This window comes from Bubalus bubalis, chromosome 8 (genome assembly GCF_019923935.1).
Source record: "Bubalus bubalis isolate 160015118507 breed Murrah chromosome 8, NDDB_SH_1, whole genome shotgun sequence".
NCBI lineage: Eukaryota > Metazoa > Chordata > Mammalia > Artiodactyla > Bovidae > Bubalus > Bubalus bubalis.
In genome coordinates this window covers 85,076,309-85,102,523 of record NC_059164.1, presented here as the reverse complement: position 1 = coordinate 85,102,523, position 26,215 = coordinate 85,076,309, and the positions used below count along the sequence as shown (strand labels likewise).

General features: G+C 38.7%; 1 protein-coding gene across 7 annotated transcripts in view; it reads right to left on the bottom strand.

Moving 5' to 3' along the window:
- Positions 1-26,215, bottom strand: part of CPED1 (cadherin like and PC-esterase domain containing 1) — a 322,851-nt gene that overhangs the window by 210,804 nt on the left and 85,832 nt on the right. For all 7 annotated transcript variants that reach the window (XM_006049635.4, XM_006049634.4, XM_045166432.1 and 4 more), the window contains one exon: positions 24,197-24,272. In XM_006049635.4, coding sequence (XP_006049697.3) covers positions 24,197-24,272 — 76 coding nt within the window. The remainder of the gene's footprint in view (positions 1-24,196; positions 24,273-26,215) is intronic.

Genomic DNA, 26,215 nt, shown 5'->3' with positions numbered 1-26,215 from the left:
GGTGGCACTAGTAAAAAAAAAAAAAAAATGCCCATGCAGGAGACAAAAGAAACTTGAGTTTGATCCCTGGGTTGGGAAGATCCTCTAGAGAAGGGTATGGCAGCCCATGCCAGTATTCCTGCCTGGAGAATCCCATGGACAGAGTAACCCGGTAGGCTATAGTCCATAGGGTTGCAAAGAGTCAGACATGACTGAATCAACTTAGCATGCACACACTCTGTAATGACCTGTATGGGAAAAGGATCTGAAAAAGAACTAGAGGTAGGAATGTGTGTAACTAAATCACTTTGCTTTTCACATGAAACTAACACAACACTGTGAATCAACTATGCGTGCGTGTGTGCTCAGTCGCTCCAGTCACGTCCTACTCTTGGTGACCCCATGGATTGGAGCCCGCCAGGCTTCTCTGTCTGTGGAATTCTCCAGGCAAAAATACTGGAGTGGGTTGCCATGCTCTCCTCCAGGGGATCTTGCCAACCCAGGAATCAAACCCTTTGACATCTCCTGCATTGGCATGTGGGTTCTTTATCATCAGCACCACTTGGGGAGCCTGAATCAAGTATGCTCCAATATAAAATTAAAAAGAGAGACTATCAAGAAAGAGTTGATAACAAAGCAAGAGTAGAGTTGCAAGAAAAAACGCCAGGCAGTGAAGCTCCCAGAGCTGAACAACAGAAGCTCTTATCACCCCTAGCCCAGGAGGGAGCCGATTACAGACCCAGGCAAAAGGCACAGCTGCGGGAGAGGACACAGAGAAGCAAGAGTGAGGGCCACAGGGAGAAGTACCCAGGCACTTCCAAGCCAGAGTCCTGCAGGGAAGCAGCCAGGGAATAAATGCTCTCCCCGTGAGCTCTGGTCTCCACTGGCAGGGATGGTTGTTCTCTCACCATCTCAACATGGTGTTCGTTAGAGTGGTGTGATTCGCTACGATCTCATCAGGACACTGCACCACTGGGGCAGCTCCAGTGGGGGGCAGAGACAGACACCTCAAGCTGAACTGTCTAAGGCCAAGAGGCCTTGTAGCAGCAGAGCCCCCGAACCCATGCTGAGCACAGGAAGCCATGAAGAGAAGGTCACCAGCAGACAGAAGGGGCCATTCCATAAGGAAGGGGTTCGGGAAGGGTTTTGTTTGCTTTTACCACACAAGCTGAACCCAGGCCTGAGAAGACATGGGTGAAACCCATAAAGACACCTGTTCTAAATTGTCCAGCTCATTGTAATTTAGTCGCTAACCAATATATTTTTTTTTAATTTTCAAATGATATTCCAAAAAACATTTATTTTAAAAATTCTAATTCCTGTCTATAAATGGGTTCTTATTCATCGGTTATATGACCATGAGATAATTCCTTAAGTTTTCTAAGTTCTGTGTCTTTATGTGAAAAATGAGAATAATAATAGTAATGTTAAAAAGAAGAACCTACCTCATATGGATGCTGACAGGATTAAATACAGAATTTCCTTTAAAGTCCTTTGCAGAGCACTGGGCATACATTAAATGTTTAAAAAAACATGCTAAACAGTTACTGGTTGTAGTAGTTTAGTATAATATTTTTCTATAGCATAGAAAACCTGTTTGTCACTTTGGAAGCTTCGAAGTATAACTAAAATGCTATTCTTTTTTAATTCATCCAACGCTAAGGGGTTCTCACCACTGCTGGCTATCCGAAAAAGGCTAATCTATTAAATTTTCTTTTATGTGATTCTTAAACATCTGACATTTCACATTAGTTAAGAACAAAGCAGAAGTATGCGTAATAAGCACAAATATGTAGTCTAAAATTAAACATAGCAGCCTTACTGTAGAAGGTCTATAAAGACACATGCAACTTTTAGTGACTTTCCTCAAGTTTAGCATTGCGGTTGCCCAGTAAAGCTGTTAAAGGAGTTCTTTATTAAGGATAGGTTTCCATAGATGGGGTAAACCGAGGGCTAACCCAGTTACTACAATATTTATGTCTGTTCTGTATTTTGTTCAGGAAAAGACTTTTGCAAACAACCAGTACAAGGAGTTCTTAGTCAACAGAAACAGATCTTAGTTAACAGATTTATTACACATAAATAAAACTCCCTAAACAATTCGTGACACATGGATGAAACTCCCTGGACTATTTCAGACCTACACTTGAACTTAAATGCTATAATCTGAGGATTTATATTACTTCAAACACATCAATTCCTTAACACAATTTTACTTTTATTTTAAGCAAGTGGCATTAGCTAAAGAGTACCTTTGAGAAAATGGATATACCAAACACATAAAGGCATGATTAATACACAATTCTAGGCTGAAGTCAGGCAACTCAAAATTCCTGTTTTGAGAACTGACATTATTATATTATTACCTATGTGGCTTTGATACCAATAGTTGACACTCTATATTTTCAGCATATCTTTCCTCTGTTTGTTACTACATAAGGGTGTCAAACCACAAATACAAATGGCATAGTAATTCAATACAGTACTTTTTTGGGGTAAAGAATAACTTCCACTTTATTTTATAGGAAATGAGATGCAGTCCACGTCCTGATGTTAAGTGGAGACACAATCTGAGCCATAAAAATGACCAGATCAATTTCTTAGCAATGTACTTTAAAGGAATAGTCATTGCATAAAGTTTCCACCAACTAACCAATCAATCAGTCAACTGCTTACTGAGAATTCAGTAAAGTAAATGCAAGCCATAAATGCCCTCCTTTCTGTTCTTTTTCAGTGGAAGTGTCAAAGTCATGCAATTCTACAAAAAAAATTTTCCCCATGGACTGCTCTGTGTGCTGACCATGACAACATAAAAACCTTGAATTCTGCTCATTTTCTTTGGTAATAAAAGCTATGTCGAGACCACAACTTCAATTTTCTTGCATGTGACTTCACTGCAATGACCAAACAGCATGAAAGACTGTTTTCTTACCTTATGGCAACTTAATTTGCTTTGATGCTTTTCTACATAAATTGTCCAGGGGAAAAGAAAAGGGAAGAAAATACTTTACTACTTCAGTAAGACCAAAGATGAATAATTTGGCATAAATCAGTGAGCATCATTAATAACAATTTGAAACACAACCTCCAACAAATATCAGTACCTAGAGTGCAACAAATATGATAACAGAGTAGCTGTCTAAGCCCACTCACTGTGAAAATAAGTTAATCACTTTATTAATATTAAACTTTTTCTCAGGAACATTTTCTGGAGTAAATGATGAAACTTTATTGATATCATCTACATCAGAATAAGTAATGACTTATTACAGGTTTGTAACAGTGATTCAAAATTCTTTTTAAGTATATTGAAGTCACTCTCAATTTAAATGTAATACACAAACACAGTGAGTCATTGCACCTATTTTAAATGAAACCATGCATTAACATAGCTCTTCCTTAATGGCAACTTCACAGACCAACTCCATCTTCAATTTTCACCCTGTATTTTTGGTATAATAAAGTATACATGATATTTCTATCAATTTCCTCTCTACTCCTATAGTATTTACAGATAAACTTATTATATGTGAACCAGTACATATTTAAAATGTCAATATTTTCATAATATCTGGCTCCAAGAGTGAGACAAATAGAAAACATGCAGAAACTAGAGGCAATTGCCCAAATGAAATCTAATGAGGGCCAGAGGTCCCAATGCCAGAAATAGGTCAAGAACATGGCAATACGTCAGAAAAGATTTCTGGTTATGACACTGAAAAAATATATCCCAACGGAACCATTTTGTTCCCAGGTTCTTTCCTTCCAATTAATCAGCAATATGATTGGAGTCTGTGGCTGTCAGTTTTAGCTGGGTGACACAGGAGTCCACCCTTCATAGATGAGGACACAAACAGACAAGGGTCAGCAGCCAGGCAGAACCTGATCAGAGTTTCTGAAACAGTGTCTCAGTTCCACCCTGAGCTGGGTAAGCCCATCAGCCAGAGACATTTGGCCTATTTTGCATCTTTGGGGCCTCCCTGGTGGCTCCGTGGAAAGGAATCCGTCTGCAATGTAGGAGTCGTGGGTTCAATAACTGGGTCGGGAAGATTCCCTGGAGGAGGAAATGGCAACCCACTACAGTATTCTTACCTGGAGAATTCCGCGGACAGAGGAGCCTGGCAGGCTACAGGAGCCTTTGCGCAAAGCAGCCTTTGTGCAAAGGAGCCTTTGCGACCTTGCAAAGAGTCAGACACAACAGAGTGACTGAACTAACCAAAGCGGGGAAGAGTCTTCATATCTTAAATGTTAAGTAACTGTTGGTCTTTAAAGATGTTAATTAGGTGATTAATTTTGAATTTTTCCCCCTAAACTCTCTACTCTGGGTAGAATTTAGGCCAGGACATTAAACTCGAATAGCTATTTTCTAATATAAGAATACTTTTCATGTTTTCTCCATACATCTCTCATTTTTTGTACTGCCAAGATGCTTCTAGCATACATGTGCATGTGTGTATTATATTGTATGTATTACCTAATTTATATATGTGACATTTAATATATAACATAAATACATATTTATATTACATAAAATATTAGTTCTATATACATGTATTATTTTCCAGAGATTTAATACACTCTAACTCAGACTACAGAGTTTTCACATCAGCATTTTATTTCAATTAACACCACTCGCTTGCATGTTCCTGTAACAGCAATCCCAGACTGAACTTCTAGGTCTAAATTGCTACATGTTGTTGCTGTTTTTCAGTTGATAAATCACATCCAACTCTTTGCAATCCCATGGACTGTAGCCTGCCAGGCTCCTCTGTCCATGGGACTTCCCAGGCAAGAATACTGGAGTGGGTTGCCATTTCCTCCTCCAGGGGATCTTCCTGACCCAGAGATCGAACCCATATCTCCTGCATTGCAGGCAGAGTCTTTACCACTGAGCCACCAGGGAAGCCCAGCCTGCTATTTATACTTTAAATAGGTGGGTACTGGATACTAAGTCATTTATATTTTGCTATTTCTTATGAAACACACTAAATGTTTTAGGGAAAACAATTCTCTGGCACCCAATAATATCTCAGTCATTTTCAATAAATTAGGATGGGAAGTTATTGCTTTAAAAATTTCTGTGATCTATGGTATCAGTCAAGGGTTCAAAGTCATGAAATGACAGTCATACTCTCTGCTAGAGTTTGACTCTGTAGACTCAGTCAATGGAAGCTGAATCAAAAGCTTGGATTGTAAGTAGTGGAAAGCATTCAAGTTCATTTTAAGTCTAAAGAATTCAAGCTATCTTTAAGTAAAGGGAAAAAGAATGAGTAACAGTGAAAAAAATATCCAAGTATAGGTTTTATGTTCCTCTTTTCCCCTCTAAGAGAGAATGATACATGCTAATTTGGGAACCAAGTTTGTAATATTGTTTGAAGTAATGGGAAAAAAATAAATTGATCTCTAATTGATATAAATGAGTCAGAAAGAGAAGAGTGAAAAAAGAGACCAACAAGGAGAGAGGATGTACAGGATGGGTTTTGGTGAACTGACAGGGTTGCCTAGGGGAAAAAAAAAGAGGGTTATAAAAGCAGAATTTGGCAGAAATTTCACTATGTGTTGAGTAAGGCTAATTCCCCTTTGGCTGCCATTTTGTCCCTAGATCTCCTTCCCTCCAAAAAAAGGTACTGAAAAATTTAAATTACACCTTGAGGTTTATTTACAAATAAACTGTGTTATTGTTGGAGGGGGTGTTTTATTTGTTTGCTTACCACAACATAACGCTCAGCATTCTCTCAAAGGGGCCATTTTTTCCGGGCCCCCTGCCATGCCCAGGGCCAAGGTCAGGTCCCTTCGGCCCAGTTGGCTGCTGGGGTGGACCACTGCGAGACAAAGGCAGGCAAGCAAAATCTGATTTAGAGAAAAAGTACATGAGGTCTCTATTATGAGAAAAGTTGAACTTAAGAGTGTTCATTCAATTTCATAGATCTAGAGTGAAAAGCGACAGACGTTCACAGCCGCCGTCACCCACCAGATGATGAGCAATTCAGGTTTTCAGCTCGCTGCCTCACACTCACTCACCCAGCCTCCAGCTTGCCACTGTGGGCTGATTTCTCAGAATGCTGCGTTAATTCAGCATTTTCTTCAAGAAATCTGGCTTTTATTTACCAAATTGCTTAAACCATTCACAGTATCCACTGGTCTCAGGAGCTTCAGGTGACATTAAGGCACATATTTCTGACTAGAAATTTTCAAAATTCACGTGAGACACTAGGATTTGGGGTTGTTTTTTCAGTTTTGCTTCCCTTGTGAGCTATATTGCATAAAATTAAGGACTTTTCACCCACTAAATGGCTTAGAAAGTTGTTCCAGTAGCTTACAAACATGAAAATATTATATTAAAATCTGTCTTAAAGGTAAAATTTCTCTTAATTAAAAGAGTACACCTGTACTTTGCTTATTTTGCTCTTGGTATAACATATGTAGATTTACCAATAAATCATGTAACTGGAAAATTTTAAATATCATTTTGTGGGTGGTATCTTTGCTTTTTATAGCCTTCTATGAATATAGTTTAAAGTTCTCTCCCTTCAATGACACAAGCTTTTCTAAAACTGGCTGTTGAATGACCTACAGAGGACTAAGAGAAGGAATCTAGAAAAAGAAACATTACAAAATACTGAGCTGAAAAGATAAGTTAGGCATAATCAGTTTACTTAACCACATAATCTTTCTCTTTTTCTTCTTAATTCTGTATTTAGAAACAAAGTAAATACTCCTGCAGTATTGGAACAGAAGAATATAAATATAAATAGTTATAGCTTTAATTTGAAGGATGACTGCAGCCATATTTCCATATTCTATTCAAGAGAAATATTTCACGTACAGTCATAACATTGTTAGAACTCAATGATGTTAAACATAACCATCCCAACCCCCAAAAACAGGAAAAGAAAAGACACCCACTTTTCGTTGTTGTTCTCTGAAATCATATAGTCAACGAGGGATGACAAGAATGCAATCTGGTTATTATTTACGAGCATATTGGAGTTTTAGTGTGACACCAATCTGAATTCAACTAGGAATTCACCATGCCTGGCCCTGATTGGAAGAACCATAGGTGAGGCCTAATAGTAAGAAAACTGTCCTAAAGAAGAAAGAGTGGATGGAAGAGAAGGCCAAGGATAACAGGATGACATGAAAGAGGCGGGGCAGCATTTAGTATGTTGCTCCAATAATCCATAGGCCTTACTTCCACCCCAGGTTTCATGTCAGAAGCTAAAACAACACTGGAAAAAATGTTTTTTCAGTGAGAGTGTAACATTCCATGCAACAGAAAAAAATTATAAAGTAAAGAAAGATTTTGACTATTTATTTATTTATTTTTACTACTACTAAGTCAGTTTAGTGTTGACTTATTCTGGCTTCTGAGAACACCAGTGGACTTTCAGCCAATGGACAAGACAGTGACTGGTACCTGGGACATGGCCCCAATCGTTTCAGCAGCAGCCAGAGGAGAAGCAGGCACCACATGAACCTCAGGATCCCTGACACTGGGCATGGGACAGCACAGACAATGGCAGGTGCAACTGCAGCCTCTTCCACGTGGAACTCTGGTGGTAGGACTCCTTTGGTGGGTGTGACCAGTGGTATACACTGGCAGCAGAGGACCATAGGGCAACAGAAGTACAGTAACAAGTGGATGTGGTATCAAGTGTAAGAGGATTGAGTTCATGAGCACGTATGATACACCCTCTGAGACAAAGGGGGCATTTGAGGCCATCACAGTGATTGCGAATGCTACTGAAATTTAATGGATGAGGGTTATAAAGGCTAGCTCTCTGCCTGTCTAGGATAAGGCCGATGTTTATTTGGAATGCATTGGTAAGGTGCAGAGCCCAGTGCCTGATTGAATAATTAGATGTCTATTCTAATGGGCCAGGGCACATACCGCAACACCTGCTGCTATGATGAATATCACTCTGTGCAAAACAATAAATTCTCCCCTATCCCATATCACTTTTGAATGTCTTGCTGGACACCAATGTGGACAAAAAGGCTGTTGGTAATTATTTGAACCTAGATCTTGACTCCACTTTATGAATAAGCCCTAGGCATTTTACCCAATTTCAATATACACTGAATTTTTCAGGAATGCAATTTCATAGTCAAGCAAAGGAACACTATACTCTGTTTTGCTTGTGGCTTTCTCAAGAGTTGTTCACCAATAGCAATGTGATGCATGGAATCTTGGTTTCCTTATGATATTAACTGAACCAATCTGAATTTGCACCTGTCACATTCAGGGAGACTCAAAATAAAAGGGGGAGCACTTGACTATTTCATTACACTTTAAGATATCATTATGCCTAAATATTTACATATTGGACTTCCCTGGTGGCTCAGTGGTAAAGAACCCGCCTGCCAGTATAGGATACCCAAGAGATGTAGGTTCAATCCCTGGGTCAGAAAGATCCCCTGGAGGAGGACATGGCAACCCACTCCAGTATTCCTGCCTGGAGAATCCTATAGATGGAGGAACCTGGCTGGCTGTAGTCCATAGCGTTGCAAAGCGCTATGGTCCATAGTGACACGACTGAAGCGATTGAACACAGCACCAACATTTACATATTACATTACAAATTGTTATACTACAAAGCACTTTCCTTTTGGGCTTCCTAGGTGGCGCTAGTGGTAAAGAATCTGCCTGCATTACAAGAGACAAGAGTTTGATCTCTGGGTTAGGAAGATTTCCTGAGGAAGAAAATGGCAATCCACTCCAATATTCTTGCCTGGGAAATTCCATGGACAGAGGAGCCTGGAGGGCTACAGTCCATGGAGCCACAAAGAGTCAGACATGACTGAGCACATGAACACTTTCCTTCTATTTGCCCATTACATTAAGGATTGTTGAAATTACCTGTATAGGTTAGTTATAGACACTTCCTTCTAGATCAACAAAAAATCAATAAATAAATTTATCAAAAAAGAATGTGAGGTCAGATAGGAATGAGTGAAAAGATTGTTTTAGGATGATCCAAAAGTGACTGGAAGCAGGATTTTGAGAGAAGGGGGCTGAAGATGGTGAGTGTAGGTGGAGGCAAAGAAATATTTTTGTGACCATTTTAAGAACCTAGCTTTATTCCCAGGTTAGTGAATCCTAAAATACATGGGTCTCACCAACTAGATAAGAGGACTTGTTGGTAGTACTTATCAACTAATATTTATGGAAATGCTTATTAAATACTTAACATTTGTGGGTTGCTGGCTCTATGTGAGAGGCATTGTTCCAAGTACTTTACATGTAGGAACTCTTATCCTTTTACCAATCCCCAGAGGCAAAATCATTGTCCCTACAGTGCAGACAGAAAACTGAAGCATAGAGAAGGTAAGAAACTTGCCCAAGGACAGTGGGCTATTAAGAAGCCAAGAAGGGATTCACACACACGCAGCCAGATTCAGTCTGATCTTGCCACTCCCCAGCAGCAGATGCACAATCAGGTCAAAGCAATTACTTCCTCTGAAAACCATTTTTGAGAACCATTAATCCCACAGAAATCATATATCACCCACAAAACATAATTTGGTTCTACTTACATTTATTAATTTCACATCCCCAGAATGGTGCTTTATAAACCCTTCTGGCAGCACAACCAGTGAATTCAAAAGCCCTCCCTTGAAGGTCAGAAGAGTAGCCTTAAAGAGCCAGGACAATTAATACTTGGTCCTTCCACATGGCCTGAGGTGGTCACTATCATTCCACAGGCCCAGACCTCAGGTTGGTGGTACACCCACATCTGAGTTGCCCCGAGCCCCAGACCTATGGCTGTGGTATGAAGTTTGCCACAATAAAATTTCTAGTTAGCCTAAAAATGGTTGTGGATGGTTTGAGGAGCTGACCCTGAGTGGGCACATCAGATATAAGGTAACGGAAGAAAGGTAAAGAAGATCGTCAGAGGATGATATGGTTGGATGGCATTACCGACTCAACAGACATGAATGTGAGTAAACTCTGGGAGATAGTGAAAGACAGGGCAGCCTGGCATGCTGCAGTTCATGGGGTTGCCTAGAGTCGGACACAACTTAGTGGCTGAACAACAACAAAAAGGACCCTCAAGAGAGAAAGTGCCAGTGAGTGATGACAACCTGAGCTTTTGACTCTCCGAGGGCTCTCAATTCCTGTCTGTTATTGAGTTCCCAATTAAAAGGCTAAAACAACAAAAAAGACTAAAAGAAAAAACTATTTCCCACCTGCAGCAAATTCACTTAACATGTCCTTATATGTAAATATTATGGTAAATAAGAAATTACAAGAATTATGTTAGTGGATCAAATAATATTAATAAAATGGTAAACAAGTTCTCTTTTCACTAGACCCAGGTATTAGGCTTTCTTAAATAGTTCCTTTCTTATGTTCTTGCATTATAAAAGATAGGCTTAAAATATAGTATCGCAGTTCAAGCTTATTACAAAAGGTCGTGCGTGGTAACTAAGATATGGATCTTCGCCTTTCCAGCTGTGTATGTAGCTCAGACATTCTTGGAGCTTCCAATCCTTTATCTAAAGAAGATACGTCAGTATTTGCCCCACAGATGCTTACAGAGGGTTAAAAGCATAAGCAGATAACGTGCTTGACATGGCAACTAACACATGATACATAAAGAATTAGTGTTACTACATGTTATTATTTGAAGGTAATTTATTTATAATATAACCTTGGGGCATAAATCATGAAGACCCAGTGTATTTATAAAACAAACACAAAACTAGTACTAATCCTGTTGATCTGTACTCAACCTCTAACTTTAGATAATACTTAAGCATAAATAGGCTTTCTTTTCATCAGAATGTCTCTAAAAAGAACAATATATATTGCTGTGACAGTTTTATGTCAATCTGAAAAGCTGAACATCTCATTCAATTTTCCTCTCCAAATCGATTCATGGATATCTTGAGTAATACAGAAATAATGCCTTACATATTACTTTTATAGATTTACAACACATATTCTTCTATAAAGCATTTTCATGACAATTTTGTGAAGAAAGAATGGTCAGTAAAATTGTTTCCTTCTTACAAGTCCAAAAATGAGGCACAAATGGGCTACATACTTTTCCCACGGTCACATTACTATAGGTCATAACTGGGTGCGTTTCTTCTCATATGAAGACCACAGGATTCCTGACTTGAAGGCTGAAGGTTAGAATTCTTCTGATCTCTTAGGCTAAGATTCTTACCAGTATTTATGAGCATCTTATGAAGATTCAGAAATGAATGAGGCAAGATAGTCCTTCAAAAGACCCTCTCAGCTAATGTGGCTAAATTACCTACTTTTGTCTATTTAGGGGTAAGTTGACCCTTCCATAAGCTACACATTTTCTTCTGAAATAACCACAGCACTGGGATTGTACTGCTACTATGATTCTCTGCATACTAAGTCGCTTCAGCTGTGTCTGACTCTTTGCCACCCTGTGGACTGTAGCCTGCCAGGTTCCCCTGTCCATGGGATTCTCCAGGCAAGAATACTGGAGTGGGTTGTCATGCCCTTCTCCAGGTGATCTTCCTGACCCAGGGATGGAACCTACATCTCTTGGGTCTCCTGCATTAGCAGGCGGGTTCTTCACCACTAACACCACCTTATGACTCTATGAAAGTGAAGTTGCTCAGTCGTGTCTGACTCTTCGTGACCCCATGGACTGTAGCCTACAAAGTTCCTCCATCCATGGAATTTCCCAGGCAAGAGTACTGGGGTGGGTTGCCATTTCCTTCTCCAGGGGATCTTCCCCACCCAGGGATTGAACCCGGGTCTCCTGCATTGCACAGATGTTTTTACCATCTGAGCTACGAGGGAAGCATTATGACTCTATGGTATCATCAATTAAAATGCCTCAGAAGAAAAGAAAAAGTTCCATATTTTACCATTAGATGGAGGTAACAGAAGTTTTTAAAAAAAATAGTCCCCAAACTATGAAGCAGTGAATCACAGGATTTGAATGGGGTTTACCATAAAATAAGAGTCTGTGCATCTCTCCCAGACAGAAGCACACCCAACCCATCATCAAAGAGTAAAGCATATTCCCAAATGATCCTATTCATTCAGTTAATTATACTTCTGCCAAGATATGTATCCTTCCTAATCACAACTTCAACTACAAATGAAAGATTCTATTTAGGGAAATAAATGAATTTCACTTTGTTTGTAGCTTGCAGCAACTCTTATTTTGGATTTTTATCAATATATATTTCAACGGGATCTGTCAGACTGGAAGACATTAAATGCCCATTAAAATGTATCAGTCTTAATACACTGTATTAGTAATTATTATGATTACAATAAGAAGTTCAATAGACTAGCCATTAGAGCGTCATCTTCCCATGAATAATGTGTTATATAACATACACTTTATGAAGCTGTGTGCCTTAAAGCTAATGTATCACTTTAGTGAGTTTTCATTTCCTAATGTTGATGATATCTTACAAGTCAAAAATCAGTTCCCAGTTCAGAAGTTCCATGAAAATGAGCAAGCCATGAGCACTGCAAATCTACTAACATTGTTTTCCTTTTATAACATTTGCAATTTTGTTGTTGTTGTTCAATATCTACCTCTCCCACCAGAAGACTAGGGAAGAGATTCAACATACTATATCCTCCAATACCAAAATCTGTGTGTGTGTGTGTGTGTGTGTATGTGTGTGTGTGTGTGTGTCTGTCTGTCTCTGCACATATACACAGAAATAAATGAATCAAAATTATAGAACAGTTCTCCTTTACTTATTTAGTTTACTCACAAAGCAAGGCAAGTGTATAAGTTTCGGGCTTTCACCACTTAAGCAGCTAAATCCTAGAAACTGATTTCACTCTGCACTCTTCGGGGCCATTGAACCAAAGAGCAAAGGGATTAATCAGCTCCCTGAGCTCATCGGTCTCAAGCACAATCTCAAAGATGTCAAGGACTTGCCAAACGTTTACTGGAAAATGGACATGTTGTCCCTTTCACACTGGCCTGATGCCAAAATCGCCAAGTATAACTCCATACACAGCACCAGAGCAAGAAGCACCTTTGGGTCAATGAGTTTGGTCTAGCTTCTTTCGAAGAAAAAGCGAGTCCCCCAAAGCTCAACACACTGACCCTCACACCCTCGTGCTACCAGCCTGCACCGACCCTCCCTACCTTGCCAGTGGCCATGTGTGAAGCACTTCATAGTATGTATCCCAGACACCTCGACAAGCCTGCATCTTAGGTTGCGAGATATGCCAAATGGAAGGAAGATTTATGTAGTTTACAACTAACAGGCTATAATAAGCAGCAAATATTTTTTTCCATTTTCAAGGAAATGAAGCAAGGCGAAGCTATTGCTTTCTCAAAATCTCCATTTGATTCTGACTGTGATTAGTTCATTTAGAGATTTATGGCTCACAGGCCAAATGATCAAGTTTATGGATAGGTCAGACTCAGGAAGTGATCACTGCATTCACATCAGGAAATTCTGACTGGTCCGCAATGGAGTCTAAAATTCTTATCCATAGAATTATTATTAGGAGTTGAAGTACATACAATTTTTTTTTTTAAAAAGGTATACTTGAAAGAGAAAAGTATAGCTGAATGAACTAATTTCTCATATTAGCTAGCTCTGGAGAGCAGAGAAAGGTCTGAGAACTAGGGTTCAAGGCAGAAAGTAAGAAAGAAAAGGAAACATGGATATTTTCTTACTTTAAAATGAATCATGTTTCCCTGGTGGCTCAGTGGTAAAGAAACCACCTGTCAATGCAGGAGACATGGGTTTGATCCCTGATCCAGGAGGATCCCACATGCTGCGGAGCAACTAAGTCACCACAACTATTGAGCCTGTGCTCTAGAGTCTGGCAACCGCAACTACTGAGCCCATGTGTTGCAACCACTGAAGCCCAGCTGCCCTAGAGCCTGTTGCCTGCAACAAGATGAGCCACCATAACGAGAAGTCCGTGTATTGCAACTAGAGAGTAGCCCTCGCTCACCACATCTAGAAAAAAGACCGCACAGCAACAAAGACCCAAAATAAATAAATAAAATAAATAAATAAATAAATAAAATTATAAAGCGAATCTGTCCATCAGATTCTCCATTCTAGAATACTGGAGTAAGTCTCCATTTTCTTTTCCAGGAGATCTTCTGAACCCAGGGATCAAATCCGCATCTCTTATGTCTCCTGCACTAGCAGGTGGGTTCTTTACCACTAGTACCATGGGCTTTATCATAACCAATCAATAAATATTTATCAAAAATTGATAATAATTGACATTCATTGTTTTTGTCTGTCCAACATCTTTCTTCCTTTGGGGATCTGTTCTCCTCTCACCAGATGGATCTGGTGAACTACCAATCACAGTTCCTTCCTCTTTCTATCCTTGGCTGTTACAGGCTGAAATGTATCCCCTGAAAATTCATGTTAAAGCCCTAGCTCTCAATATCTCAGAATGTGACTGTGTTTGGAGAAAAAAATCTTTAAAGAGATGATAAAATTAGATGAGGTCATTAGGGTAAAAGCAGGAAAAGTGAAAGTGAAATTTGCTCAGTCATGTCCGACTCTTGGTGATGCCATGGACTGTACAGTCCATGGAATTCTCTAGGCCAGAATACTGGAGTGGGTAGCCTTTCCCTTCTCCAGGGGGTCTTCCCAACCCAGGGACTGAACCAAGGTCTCCTGTATTGCAGGTGGATTCTTTACTAACTGAGCTATCAGGGAAGCCCCAAAGCAGGTAAAGGAGAGAGCCACAGCCTCGTGTTAGGACGGTAAAGGGAGCTTGAGCAGAGAGTTAAGCTGGGAGATAATGGGAAACCAGGGAGAAATGTAGGGACTTCAGCCTGTTCGGAGCCTAGAATGCCACCCAGAGGAGTTTGGAGGGGAGAAAGTGAAAGTGAAAGTGAAATCGTGTCTGACTCTTTGCAACCCCAAGGACTGTAGCTTACTGGGCTCCTCCGTCCATGGGATTTTCCAGGCAAGAGTACTGGAGTGGGGTGCCATTTCCTTCTCCAGGGGATCTTTCCAACCCAGGGACTGAACTCGGGTATCCTGCATTGTAAGCAGACGCTTTACCGTCTGAGCCACCAGGGAGAAGTGGCTAAGAAAGCAGACTCCAGACTCGTGCGGACTGTGTGCAGATACCATTTGTTAGATGTGTGACACTGAAAAGTTTACTTAATTTCTCTACATTTGAGTAAAATAGGAATAATAACGATGACTGCCTCACAGAAACATTGTGAGTACTGAAGAATTAATATATGTGTGTATATATGTAAGTACATATTTTTATAATAAAATGTATTATTAACATATATTTTACATAGATCTTGCATACATAGGTAAATTATGTAATAATGTAAGATATATATAACATATATTGGGGTTACTCTTCTTACTTTTATTCTTAACAATATGGTATGAATATTTTTCTATGCCAATGGATGTATATCTGCCATCATTTTTAATGTCTTCACAGTTTCCCACTGAAAAATACGCCATGATTTATTCATGCTTGAATTGAATAGTAGTCTAGTATGTAAAAATTGTTCATGAACAGGGAAGGTAGGGAAAATTATGTATTTTCACTAAATTTAAATTTTCTTCTTTCGTTTTGCTTATCTGTATTTTCTATTCTTTTCATAACAAATGTATCTCACTAGCACAATAACAGCATAAAAAAAGGGAAGGGGAACAGGAATTTAAAAATGCATGTCTGATCATATTTCAAATTTGATTTTTATTTTCCTTCTCATGGTGGCCAAAAATGTTAACAGGACACAGGAAAGAGAAGAACATTTCTACAAGCTTCCATGCTTAAAAATAGAATCATGCTTGATAAATAGAATCCACCCCCACTGACCACTGCTCATGCTCTCTATCCTAAAGTTCCTTATCGAGAGCCGTGGTTCTCAGCCCAAAATCTTCAGAGGATTTTTATGGGTCAGACAGGTGGCAGGCAGTGGCCTCTGGGGGCCACAAGGAGGTAAAAAAAGAAAGGGCAAAGAAGAGGATAAAGAGGGAAGGACCCTACCCTTTTTCTATCAAACCAAAGTCATTTCTTCCTACATTACATAGGGTTTCTGGGATGTGTGTGTGTGTGTGTGTGTGTGAGGAGGTTTTAAGTGGTTCTTTTTTAAAGACAAAAATAATCCACCTCACACCTATGCAACCAAGATCAATGCTCTCTTTCTGATTTAGGTTTTCTGGCTACAGCTCAGACATCTTCCCTTTCTTTCACAGGATCCACAGAGGAAAAACGCTGAAGCACAATGTCAGCAAGAAGTACTGGATTTATTTCCTCTGTCCTGAATGCAGAACCATTAAGATGAAGAAAACTGCCCAGAGAGCTGATCTATAAGAAGCCCTAAAACATTACTGGATAAGAGAGACCCTTCTTACCACTGTCTCTCTACTTTGTCCTTAGCCTCCTCTCTAAAGAAATGGTGAACATATATTTAAAGATTTGGGGGTTGAAATGGTACAAAAATACAAGCCTGTCCATAAAAAGTCTATATCCATCTCCAGCCTGCATGCATTTGGAGAACCAACAATGTGATAAAGTGTTAAGCATATTCTTTTTAGGCAGGAATAAGGTGACCAGTCTCTGGGCTGCAATGATAATCACCCAGAAGTGGATACCAGTCATGTAATTTATTGGTATCTTTCTGCTTTGTGTGTGTAATATGATAACAGTCCCCTAGTTCTTTCATGGATACAAATACCTTATTACTCAAAATGGGTAATTATATCTTGGAAGAAGGAGACACTATTTTCCACTTCTCCTGCCGGTACTCTGCCTCATAGAGCCAACTCAATACTGAATTTGTGCAGTGAGTAAAGGGATAAATCCATCCAAGCATCACCAAAGCCCTCTAATAATCACCAGGGTCCCCTTCTACCACTCTAAAGAGCTATTTACTCAGTCGTGGATGACTCTTTGTGACCCCATGGACTGTAGCCCACCAGGCTCCTCTGTCCATGGAATCTTCCAGGCAAGAATACTAGAGTGGGTAGCCATTCCCTTCTATAGGGGATCTTTCCAACCCAGAGATGGAACCCAGGTCTCCTGCACTGCAGGCAGATTCTTTACAGTCTGAGCCACCAGGGAAGCCCTTCCACTACTCTAACCCCCTCCATCAGTATCCTCTCCAGTCTTCTATTTAAAAATATTAGAGGAACTATTATATACCAGGAATTATGTCCATACACTGGAACTTGAGAACAGGGTGTCTTAGTCCTTGTAGGGAGACAAACATATACAAATACAACTAAGACACACTGTGACTAGGCTACTCTGGAAGCTTTCACAAGTACAGTAGAAACAAAGAGGAAAGAAAATGTACCTGTCTCAGCAAATCAGGTGGACTTTTACTCAGGAAGACAGTCCTGAGTAAAAAGAACTTAGATTTTCAATATAAAATATATTTACTTCATATTTGCTTCATTTGCAAAACAATATGCTCAACTGGGAAGGAATGTGTCATTTTCTTATCACTTAACTCTTCTGAGACAAGCAGCTGAATGACAGATGTAAGCTCCCAGCATCTAACTTGTTTAGCCCAACTGACGGCTTGCTAAAACCATAGGAGACATTCTTTTAGAAACCACACCCAAACCATCAGCAATTTCTGCCAGCTTTTCTTTTGAAATAAAATATATCCTGATCATGCAAGAGAAGGTCTTCTCTACTTTGCTGAATTGAACAGAGCATTAAGAACCACAATGTGCTGCCATCAGCCTTAGAATGTATGGAAATTTCTCTGATATTTTCCTATATTATGAGTGCTAGGGCTAGTATTCAAAATTTTTTAATGTGTTTTCACAAGTATCCTAGAGGGAAATTAGGATAGAATGCCTCCAGGGACACTAGCAACTTGTGTTGGTGGTGGTGGCTGAGCTAACAATTGCAGGAGTAGTATGATTTTTTTTTCCATTTTAGCAAGTGAGGAAGACATCGAAAGAACAGAGAACTTGTGTGTTTTCTTCAGTGTTTACTGTGTGGGAGCAGAGAAGACAGATTGTAAGATTTTTCTGAATTGGTGGCTTAAGAGTTGATGTTTAAGGAAAAATATATTTAAGGAAAAATATATACACTTGTAGGGAAATACTCCAAGTGGCAAACTCAGTGCTCCAGGCTTGGTAGGAAAGAAATCATGACTGAATACAGCGGAGGGACTTGGAGAAAGTAGCAGAATTAAGAGTAACAAAAGTGACATCTGAGGTTCCAGGCTCAGAGATATCGAAGGAGTGAAAAAGCCAGAAAGCCAGTGATTATAAAGTCGTGAATTAAAGTCTCAAAGATGGATATAGTTGTCTGTGATGCAAATTACTAATCAGCCAGGATGCCCAAATGGGAGGCTGCAGATGAAAAGAAATGAAGGTCATGGATTTGATGAGATCAAAGAACGGTGATGATGAATGGGTCCTTGGTGTGGGCATCAAAACTGACAAGAATGATGGCAGGTCTGAAGTCTCCAGAAAGAGTCAACCCAGGTGATGATTTTCTTATTGAATATGCTGAATGAGCAGGATGTTAACAGATCAGAGGAAGGAGGGGTAGCAAAAGAGATGCCAACAATTCCTCCCAACACTGGAGATTAAGGTTTTAGTAGAACACCCAGCTTCACTGTCCTTAGGGATTAGGAAAGAAAGTTACCATTTCATGAGGTGAATGGAAGCTGGAGTTACCAAGTGTGTAGAGAAATGCAAATATGCTAAGAGGAAGGAGCTTAGAGAAGTGTGAGGACACAAACGTGGGACAAGAGGGACCAGGCTACCGGATGGGTCTGGATGTTAGTGGCAAATGGATTCTACAGGTCTGAGAAACATGGGGGAACGTCATGTGTCCAACATTGCCACTCTGTCAAGATATATCTTGGCAATGTCACATGGTACTGCCTTGCACCTTCCTATGTTTTCAACTCCTCTTCTCTTCTTAAAGTCCGAATGACTTACATAATGAGTCTATAAATTTGATGACAAGCTGAATATTGAAAATGCGTGGGTCATTTGATCTTGAAAGCTTCTGAATTGTTATGAACTTCTTATGTCACGTACTAGGCTCTCATAAACACTTGGGTGTGTGACTTCTGGTCTCAATAAAATCTATCCCTGGCTCAAGTCAGAGCATAAGAGCTAGTTACCTGGGCCTTGCTGTTTAGTCCCTAGACAGACTGCAGTGAGCAGGCCGAATAAATTTGTCTTATTTCTGAAAGAAATGGGGGGAAAGATCACTCTGGCTAGTGTTTATAATGAACTGGATTATTCAGAAGCAAGAAAAGAAATGGGAAGGGTATGAGAGCACGTTGACTTGGACAAGACTGGTCATGGTAGAGATGGAGGAAAGTAGACGGATTCAGTAAGCTTTGGGAGTGAACGGCTTGCTGCTAAACTGAATAGGAATTTGAATGCACTTCCAGAAATTCTACCAATTAGAAATTCATTGGGTTTGCAAACTTCTTTTATAAAAATGCAAATACACGTAAGAGGCTTATGACAGGGGTGAGGGTATAATTTAGTTTGAATTAGTTCCATCAGCTTACTTTATTCTATCACCTAGCTGAAGTCAGTCATACTAAAGAGGTAAGGGTTTTACTGGGGGAAAGAATGTTTTGCACAAAGAATATAATCGTGTGTGGGACAGAAGTGGAAAGGCAGAAGCATGAAGGCACATTCAGAGAACACATAGAGGGAGTCCAGCATTTGAGAGAATGGAGAAGAAGCTAACTCTGGTGTTCTCTCAAAGTCTGCCTGTTTGCCTCGTAGAGCTGTGTCCCCAATTTTCTTTAATACTGGGAACCTCATTACTCACATTCTTGTTTGAAGGAGAACATTACTGTAGAGGAAAGGAAAAAATGAAATCAATAAAAATTCTCAAATGGTATTCAGTTCAGTTCAGTTCAGTTGCTCAGTTGTGCCTTATGAATTGCAGCACTCCAGGCCTCCCTGTCCATCACCAACTCCTGGAGTTCACTCAAATTCATGTCCATTGAGTCAGTGATGCCATCCAGCCATCTCATCCTCTGTTGTCCCCTTCTCCTCCTGCCTCCAATCCCTCCCAGCATCAGAGTCTTTTCCAATGAGTCAACTCTTTGCATGAGGTGGCCAAAGTACTGGAGTTTCAGCTTTAGCATCATTCCTTCCAAAGAAATCGCAGGGCTGATCTCCTTCAGAATGGACTGGTTGGATCTCCTTGCAGTCCATAAGTATTGATAATTTCCATGTTGCTTCATTTAAATTCAAGCTAGTCTACTTGATTACCTGAAAATATTTCACTGGTATCATACAAAAAACAGAAATTTTTAGACCTAAAATTTTTAAAACAATCACCAATTCCATGTAAGATAAATAACTAATACTGGTTGATATTTTAAAATATGTTCAATTATGTTATTAAAAGATATACTTTATATTCGGTAGTAAATATCTATATTTTTTAAAAGTCCAGGCTTGTTGACATACAACAAGAGTTAAACTCTGTTTATCATTTTCCTTTTCCTTTTCTTTTTTTATATATTCACATGTTACTGAAAAGATGAGGCCAGAGATCTTAAAATGTTCAAAATGCTATCTTTGGGTACAAGTTTGGGTACATTTCAAATTTCACATGAAAGCTAGTACTCAGAACTGAGATAAAACTGGAAAGAATGAGCAATAGCCAAAACTTTGGCACACTACTAACCAAGGCTTCTTGAATGGCATAGAAGAGAACAAAAACAATTGACAACTCAAATAAAACAGTTTCCCTGGTGTTTTGTTTTGTATTTATATTTCAAATATAGAAAAGAAATCTTTTTATCAAAAAAATAAAACTTAATAAAAAGCAATTTCCCAGGTGGTGTGCAGTGGTAAAGAATCCACCTGTCAATGTAGGAGATGCAGGAGACGTGGGTTTGATCCCTGGGTTGGGAAGATTCCTTAGAGTAGGAAATGGCAGGCCACTCCAGCATTCTTGTCTAGAAAATTCTACAGACAGAGGAGTCTGGAAGTCTACGATCCATGGGGTCACAAAGAGTCAGACACGATTGAGCACGCATGCACACATGCACAATAAACAGCAACAAAAGTCACTAGCAAAAAATTGGGGCCAATGAAAAATTATGAAGCATTTGTCTTCAAACACAAACACACTAAATGGCAAGATAAAAATAAACCTTTGGGCTAGCCAGTAAAAATTCCATGGATTTTTGCCATTCCATGTAAGTCACAAGTCTAATAGCAGGTACACTCTATGCAGCTGGGACACGGAACAGACTGTGTGAATCTTACAGGCTGTCTTTAAACTCTCCCCTACATCTGGCTCAGATTCTGTCCTGCCACACTTGCAAGGTCCCATTCAGATTCATAGGGATGATCATCCCTGCCTTCATAGCATCCGTGTTGGTACCTACTGCTCAAGATAAAGCCTGGCACAGCATGTCTGTATGGGGAAAAGGCACAGAGGAATTATGGAATCTCAGAGTTATTAATAATTGCCAATGTCTTATTTTTATCGATTAAAAAAAAAAGCCTGAAGTGCAAACCAGGCTTCAAATCTTGTTCCAAATTATACATTGATTAAGCTTCAGAACTCAAACCTGTCAGGTATTCTTTTCTGAAATCGTTATGAGATACTTCATGTATTTTTCACATTTTTGCATCATTTGCAAACAGAGGCACTAAGAATCTGTTCTAAACTATCTTTTCAAAGATATTTATGCAGCAGATAGCCTTGAAAGATACAGATGGTGTCTCTCTCCAGATCAAAGAGAAGGTTTTGCCCAGTATAACAAAAATAATGGGTCTTTCTGGGGCAAAGGGTAGGCACACTCACGGACCTTATGAACATTCAAACTCTCTAAGCTAGGAGCTCTGCTCTTGAAATGCAAACCATTCAGTATACAAATGTCACCACCTAGACCTCTTCACTTGCCCTGTGGGAGCTGGGATGCACTGCAAATGCTGATAATCTGTCTGCCTCTCTTGCTATAAATAATAAAGTCATTTGTCTCTGACCCAGGAGTCTTCTGTCTTCTGCCAGCTCCCATGAAACTGGCAGGCAGACTTGTGAACTTGGAAGAAGGTGAATTCTGACTCTTCACAGGTTTGGCAGAAGCATAAAATTGTAGTGATAATCCATCACATGAAGAGAAAAAATATTGAAAGTCCTGTTGTTGGACTTTTTACATCTAGGATGACCCAGTTACCATTTTGGAGCATTATGTGTTACTATATTAATAGTATTGTATATAAATACATATTAGTTGTCAAATAAAATTACATACACATAAAACCATGGACTATATAGTCCATGGAGTCACAACTGAGCAACTTTCACTTTCATAGACATACCTGTATACTTAATTTTTTTAAATTAAATCTGTGAAATGGGTCTCACTATCCTCACTTTATAGCTTAAAAAAAAAAAACAACAACTCAAATTTAACTCACACACCTTATAGGTGGCAGAGCTAAAAATCTCTGGTTTCAAAATCTGTGTTTTGTCTGTCTCAAAATGGCATAGATCACTTTAGTTTTAAATAAAATGACTGAAGTATATAGTATTATGTTTAGTTTTACCATCTTTTTAATAGTACCTACTTTTTAAAATATTTTTAGGTACAGGCATGATGCTATCTGATCTGTATCCAATATTAAATATTCAGTATTCACAACAAATAATGTGTTTTTTAATCTTATTAATATTAATGTTATATTGTATACTGTATATTCATAGCCATTGTCTCCAACATAAGCTATTGTTTATAAAGCTTATACCAAAAAACAGTGCTGTAGACCTATTCCTTTAAAGCTACACATCTAAGAAAATTATCTTCAGCTATAGAAAGATAACATTACAGGAGAAATAATTCCATTAAAAAGGCTGTATATTCCATGAAATTACCTTGTTAGTCACAGAGATACATAGAAAATTACAAACTAGGCAGAGTGAAGAAAGGACTATGTATGTCTAGAACTTCTGGATGATTTTGAGAATAAGAAATGTTTAAAGCAGCAAGTAGACTTAAATTATTTAATCTTATGGAAGCAAAATGTAAACTTAGGTAAGAGTTGTTTGGGGAATTTTTTTGAAACTGGTAATTCATATCTGGCTACAAACAGGCTTTCATTAATATGCTTCTTTTCTGCTAACTCCAGTGCTTATCAGTCATTTTGAAATGCAAACAGAAACAAAGAAAAACATACTTTAAAAGTATGTAGGTTCTGTTCAAAATGTAAACAAATGTTTTAAAAACTGACTTAATTAAAGGATTTCTAGATACATATTAATAATGTACTGATGGGAATAATCAGTTTACTTGCGTCTCACAAAAACATTGTTTTATAAAATAATATTCACTAAAGTTTACATAAACAAAACAAAGAGATCATGGAGTCAGTTACAAGTGTCATATAAAATGATTCCTGCATAACCAAGTTTATATATCAATTATTTATTTTAAACAAGTACCTTAAATTGAAAGGTTAATTGCTCATGTATGACTATTTTAATCTTTGGTAAATGACAAGAGAAGATGGTAGTCTTTATAGTGGGACATATCAACATGGTTCATGTTCGCTGTAGAAGCAGAAACCCCATGGAAAAGCTGATACCAGTTTTCTGATTCAACTCAGATACAAATTAATTTTAAAAACATAATTAAAACTATGTGGATTTAAATATTAATGATATAGTGTAATACTTTCTAGGGACAAACATTAAGTGTGTTTTAAACTAGAAATTTGAGGAACTCTTTCATTGATGAGTTTTCAAGTAGGCTACATCAGTGAAATCTCATAAGCAATCTGATGTTTTCTTTCCACTCTGGGACTCTACGAGGAGGCGCAATGGTAATTTTTGTCCCAAATTTCTAAAGTTGTTGAGACAAATTGAGAGACCTCCAGGAAGCAGAAAGAAATTTGTTAAGATTGGAATCACTTAAAGAAATATATTTTTTAAAAACCTCAAGGTTTGTATAATTAAGAAGTACTATAATAATTGCTTTTAAAATGAAGCAACAATTATTTTGAAGACAAATACACAGGAAGGAAAAGAATATTCATCTAGAAATTTAGAAGGCAAAACTAAGGGGAAGAACTTCAACGTTTTGTGCTATTCCTTATTATCAAGGTCTTTCTCTTTGGCAAAACCTTGTGAATTCTAGAAGATTTGTGAAGGTGGCATTGATGAACACAGGAGCTTAGTATGCTGATCTGAGGGCTTCTTAGTTGGTGTCTGCTGAGGAAGCCTATATATCTCACAGATTTATGCATAAGGAAACAAATGAAAGATTACCTGGAAATCTTTTAATGAGTTGACATAATCCTTCCTTTCTGCAAAGCTGATGCTGTATTTCCGGTAACGTGTTTACCTGAAAGGAAAGGGAAAAGTTCTAATGAGTTAAGCATTCATAAACACTAAGGCAAAGAATACACAAACAGCCCACAGGGTACAGGTATGAAGTATTGTCTACACCATTCAGTCCCTATCTTCAAAACTCTGTAAGTCAACATTCAAATGCAAAATAATAGAGTGGTTTATTTGATAATAAAAGATAAAAATTGCCCTTAGAAATTTTCAAAATATTTGGGAACATTTTTTAAAACACAGACATACTTCAATGTCATGATATTGAGTCAAAGACATCTAGTGCTAATGCTTAACCTGTTCGCATTTATAGTTTTCACTCATGCTAAGTTGCTTAGTTGTGTCTGACTCTTTGCAGCCTCATGGACTGTAGCCCTCCAGGCTCCTCTTTCCAAGGGATTCTCCAGACAAGTATACTGGAGTAGGTTGCTATGCCCTCCTACAGGGGAATCTTCCCACCCCAGGGATCAAACCCACATCTCTTATGTCTCCTGAATTGGTAGATGGGTTGCTTTCTACTAGCACTACCTAGGGAGAAGGCAATGGCGACCCACTCCAGTACTCTTGCAGGGAAAATTCCAGGGACGGAGGAGCCTGGTAGGTGCAGTCCATGGGGCCACAGAGTCAGACACGACTGAGCGACTTCACTTTCACTTTTCATTTTCATGCATTGGAAAAGGAAATGTCAACCCACTCCAGTGTTCTTGCCTGGAGAATCCCAGGGACGGGGAGCCTGGTGGGCTGCCGTCTATGGGGTCGCACAGAGTCGGTCATGACTGAAGCAACTTAGCAGCAGCAGCAGCAGCAGCCCTACCTAGGAAGACCTTTTCATTTCATGCTACGTCTGTGCTCAGTTGTGTCCTACTCTTTGTGACCCCATGAACTGGTGGCTCCTCGTCCCTGGGATTTCCCAGGCAAGAATACTGGAACTGGTTGCCATTTTCTTCTCCAAAGGATCTTCCTGACCCACAGGATGGAACCCATGTCTCCTGTACTGCTGGTAGATTCTTTACCATTGCACCACTTTTCACATCATACTGAAGGGTATTTATTGCTTCAAGTATAAAATCCAGTCACCACAGAACTCTATTTTAACAGAAACTTGCTCTTGGGAAGCTTTATAAATGTAGTCATAAATTCAAACACATATTTTAATTTATAAAGAAAAAATACAAACAATTCTTCTCTTTGGAATTTACAGATTAACTAGCTATTCTCAACTGAATCCCCCAAAGAACATCAAATATGGTAACACTTCATTAAAACCAACAGAAAGATTTACTATAAATTAGCTTGAAAATCAGATTCATTTTTGACCAAATATTGATTACTTTCAAATTAATTCAGTCCATCCTAACAATGTACTGTATTAAGAGTTTCTTTCAGGCCTGCTGACCTGACTGGATAGAAAGAATTCAGTTGCAGCTGGAGAAAAGAGAATCAAAAACATGAGTTTTAGTCCCACTTCTGGTATGTAACACAGTCAGAACCTTGAGCATATCACCTTACTTCTCTTTTTCAATTTCTCCATTTGAAAAATAGAGCCTTGGGTCTCTAAATACCACTTCTGCTCTAAGCTTTGATCAATTCAACAATTCAACCACAAGTTGTAGTTTTAAAAAAATGATTCATTTAAAGTGCTTTGAAACAGTTCATCGATTAAAAGTTTTCTAATCCTTGCAATGTTGTTAACTCTATCCGTTTATTCAGCAAACTGTAAACTTCAGCTCAGGTCAGGCATAAATTTTTTAATGCTCTGTTTTTTTTTTTTTCCAAGGATTGAGTATTTTTTATTCCTCTATAACTTTTAATGCAGAAAATCTCTTCTATAAAAAACAAAAATTAATTACTCCTAATAAAACCATTTCTAATATAGTCTCATTTTAATCTCTGAGTGTACATAAAAATAATGTATTTAACTCATGTATATGTAAACTTTACTATTCA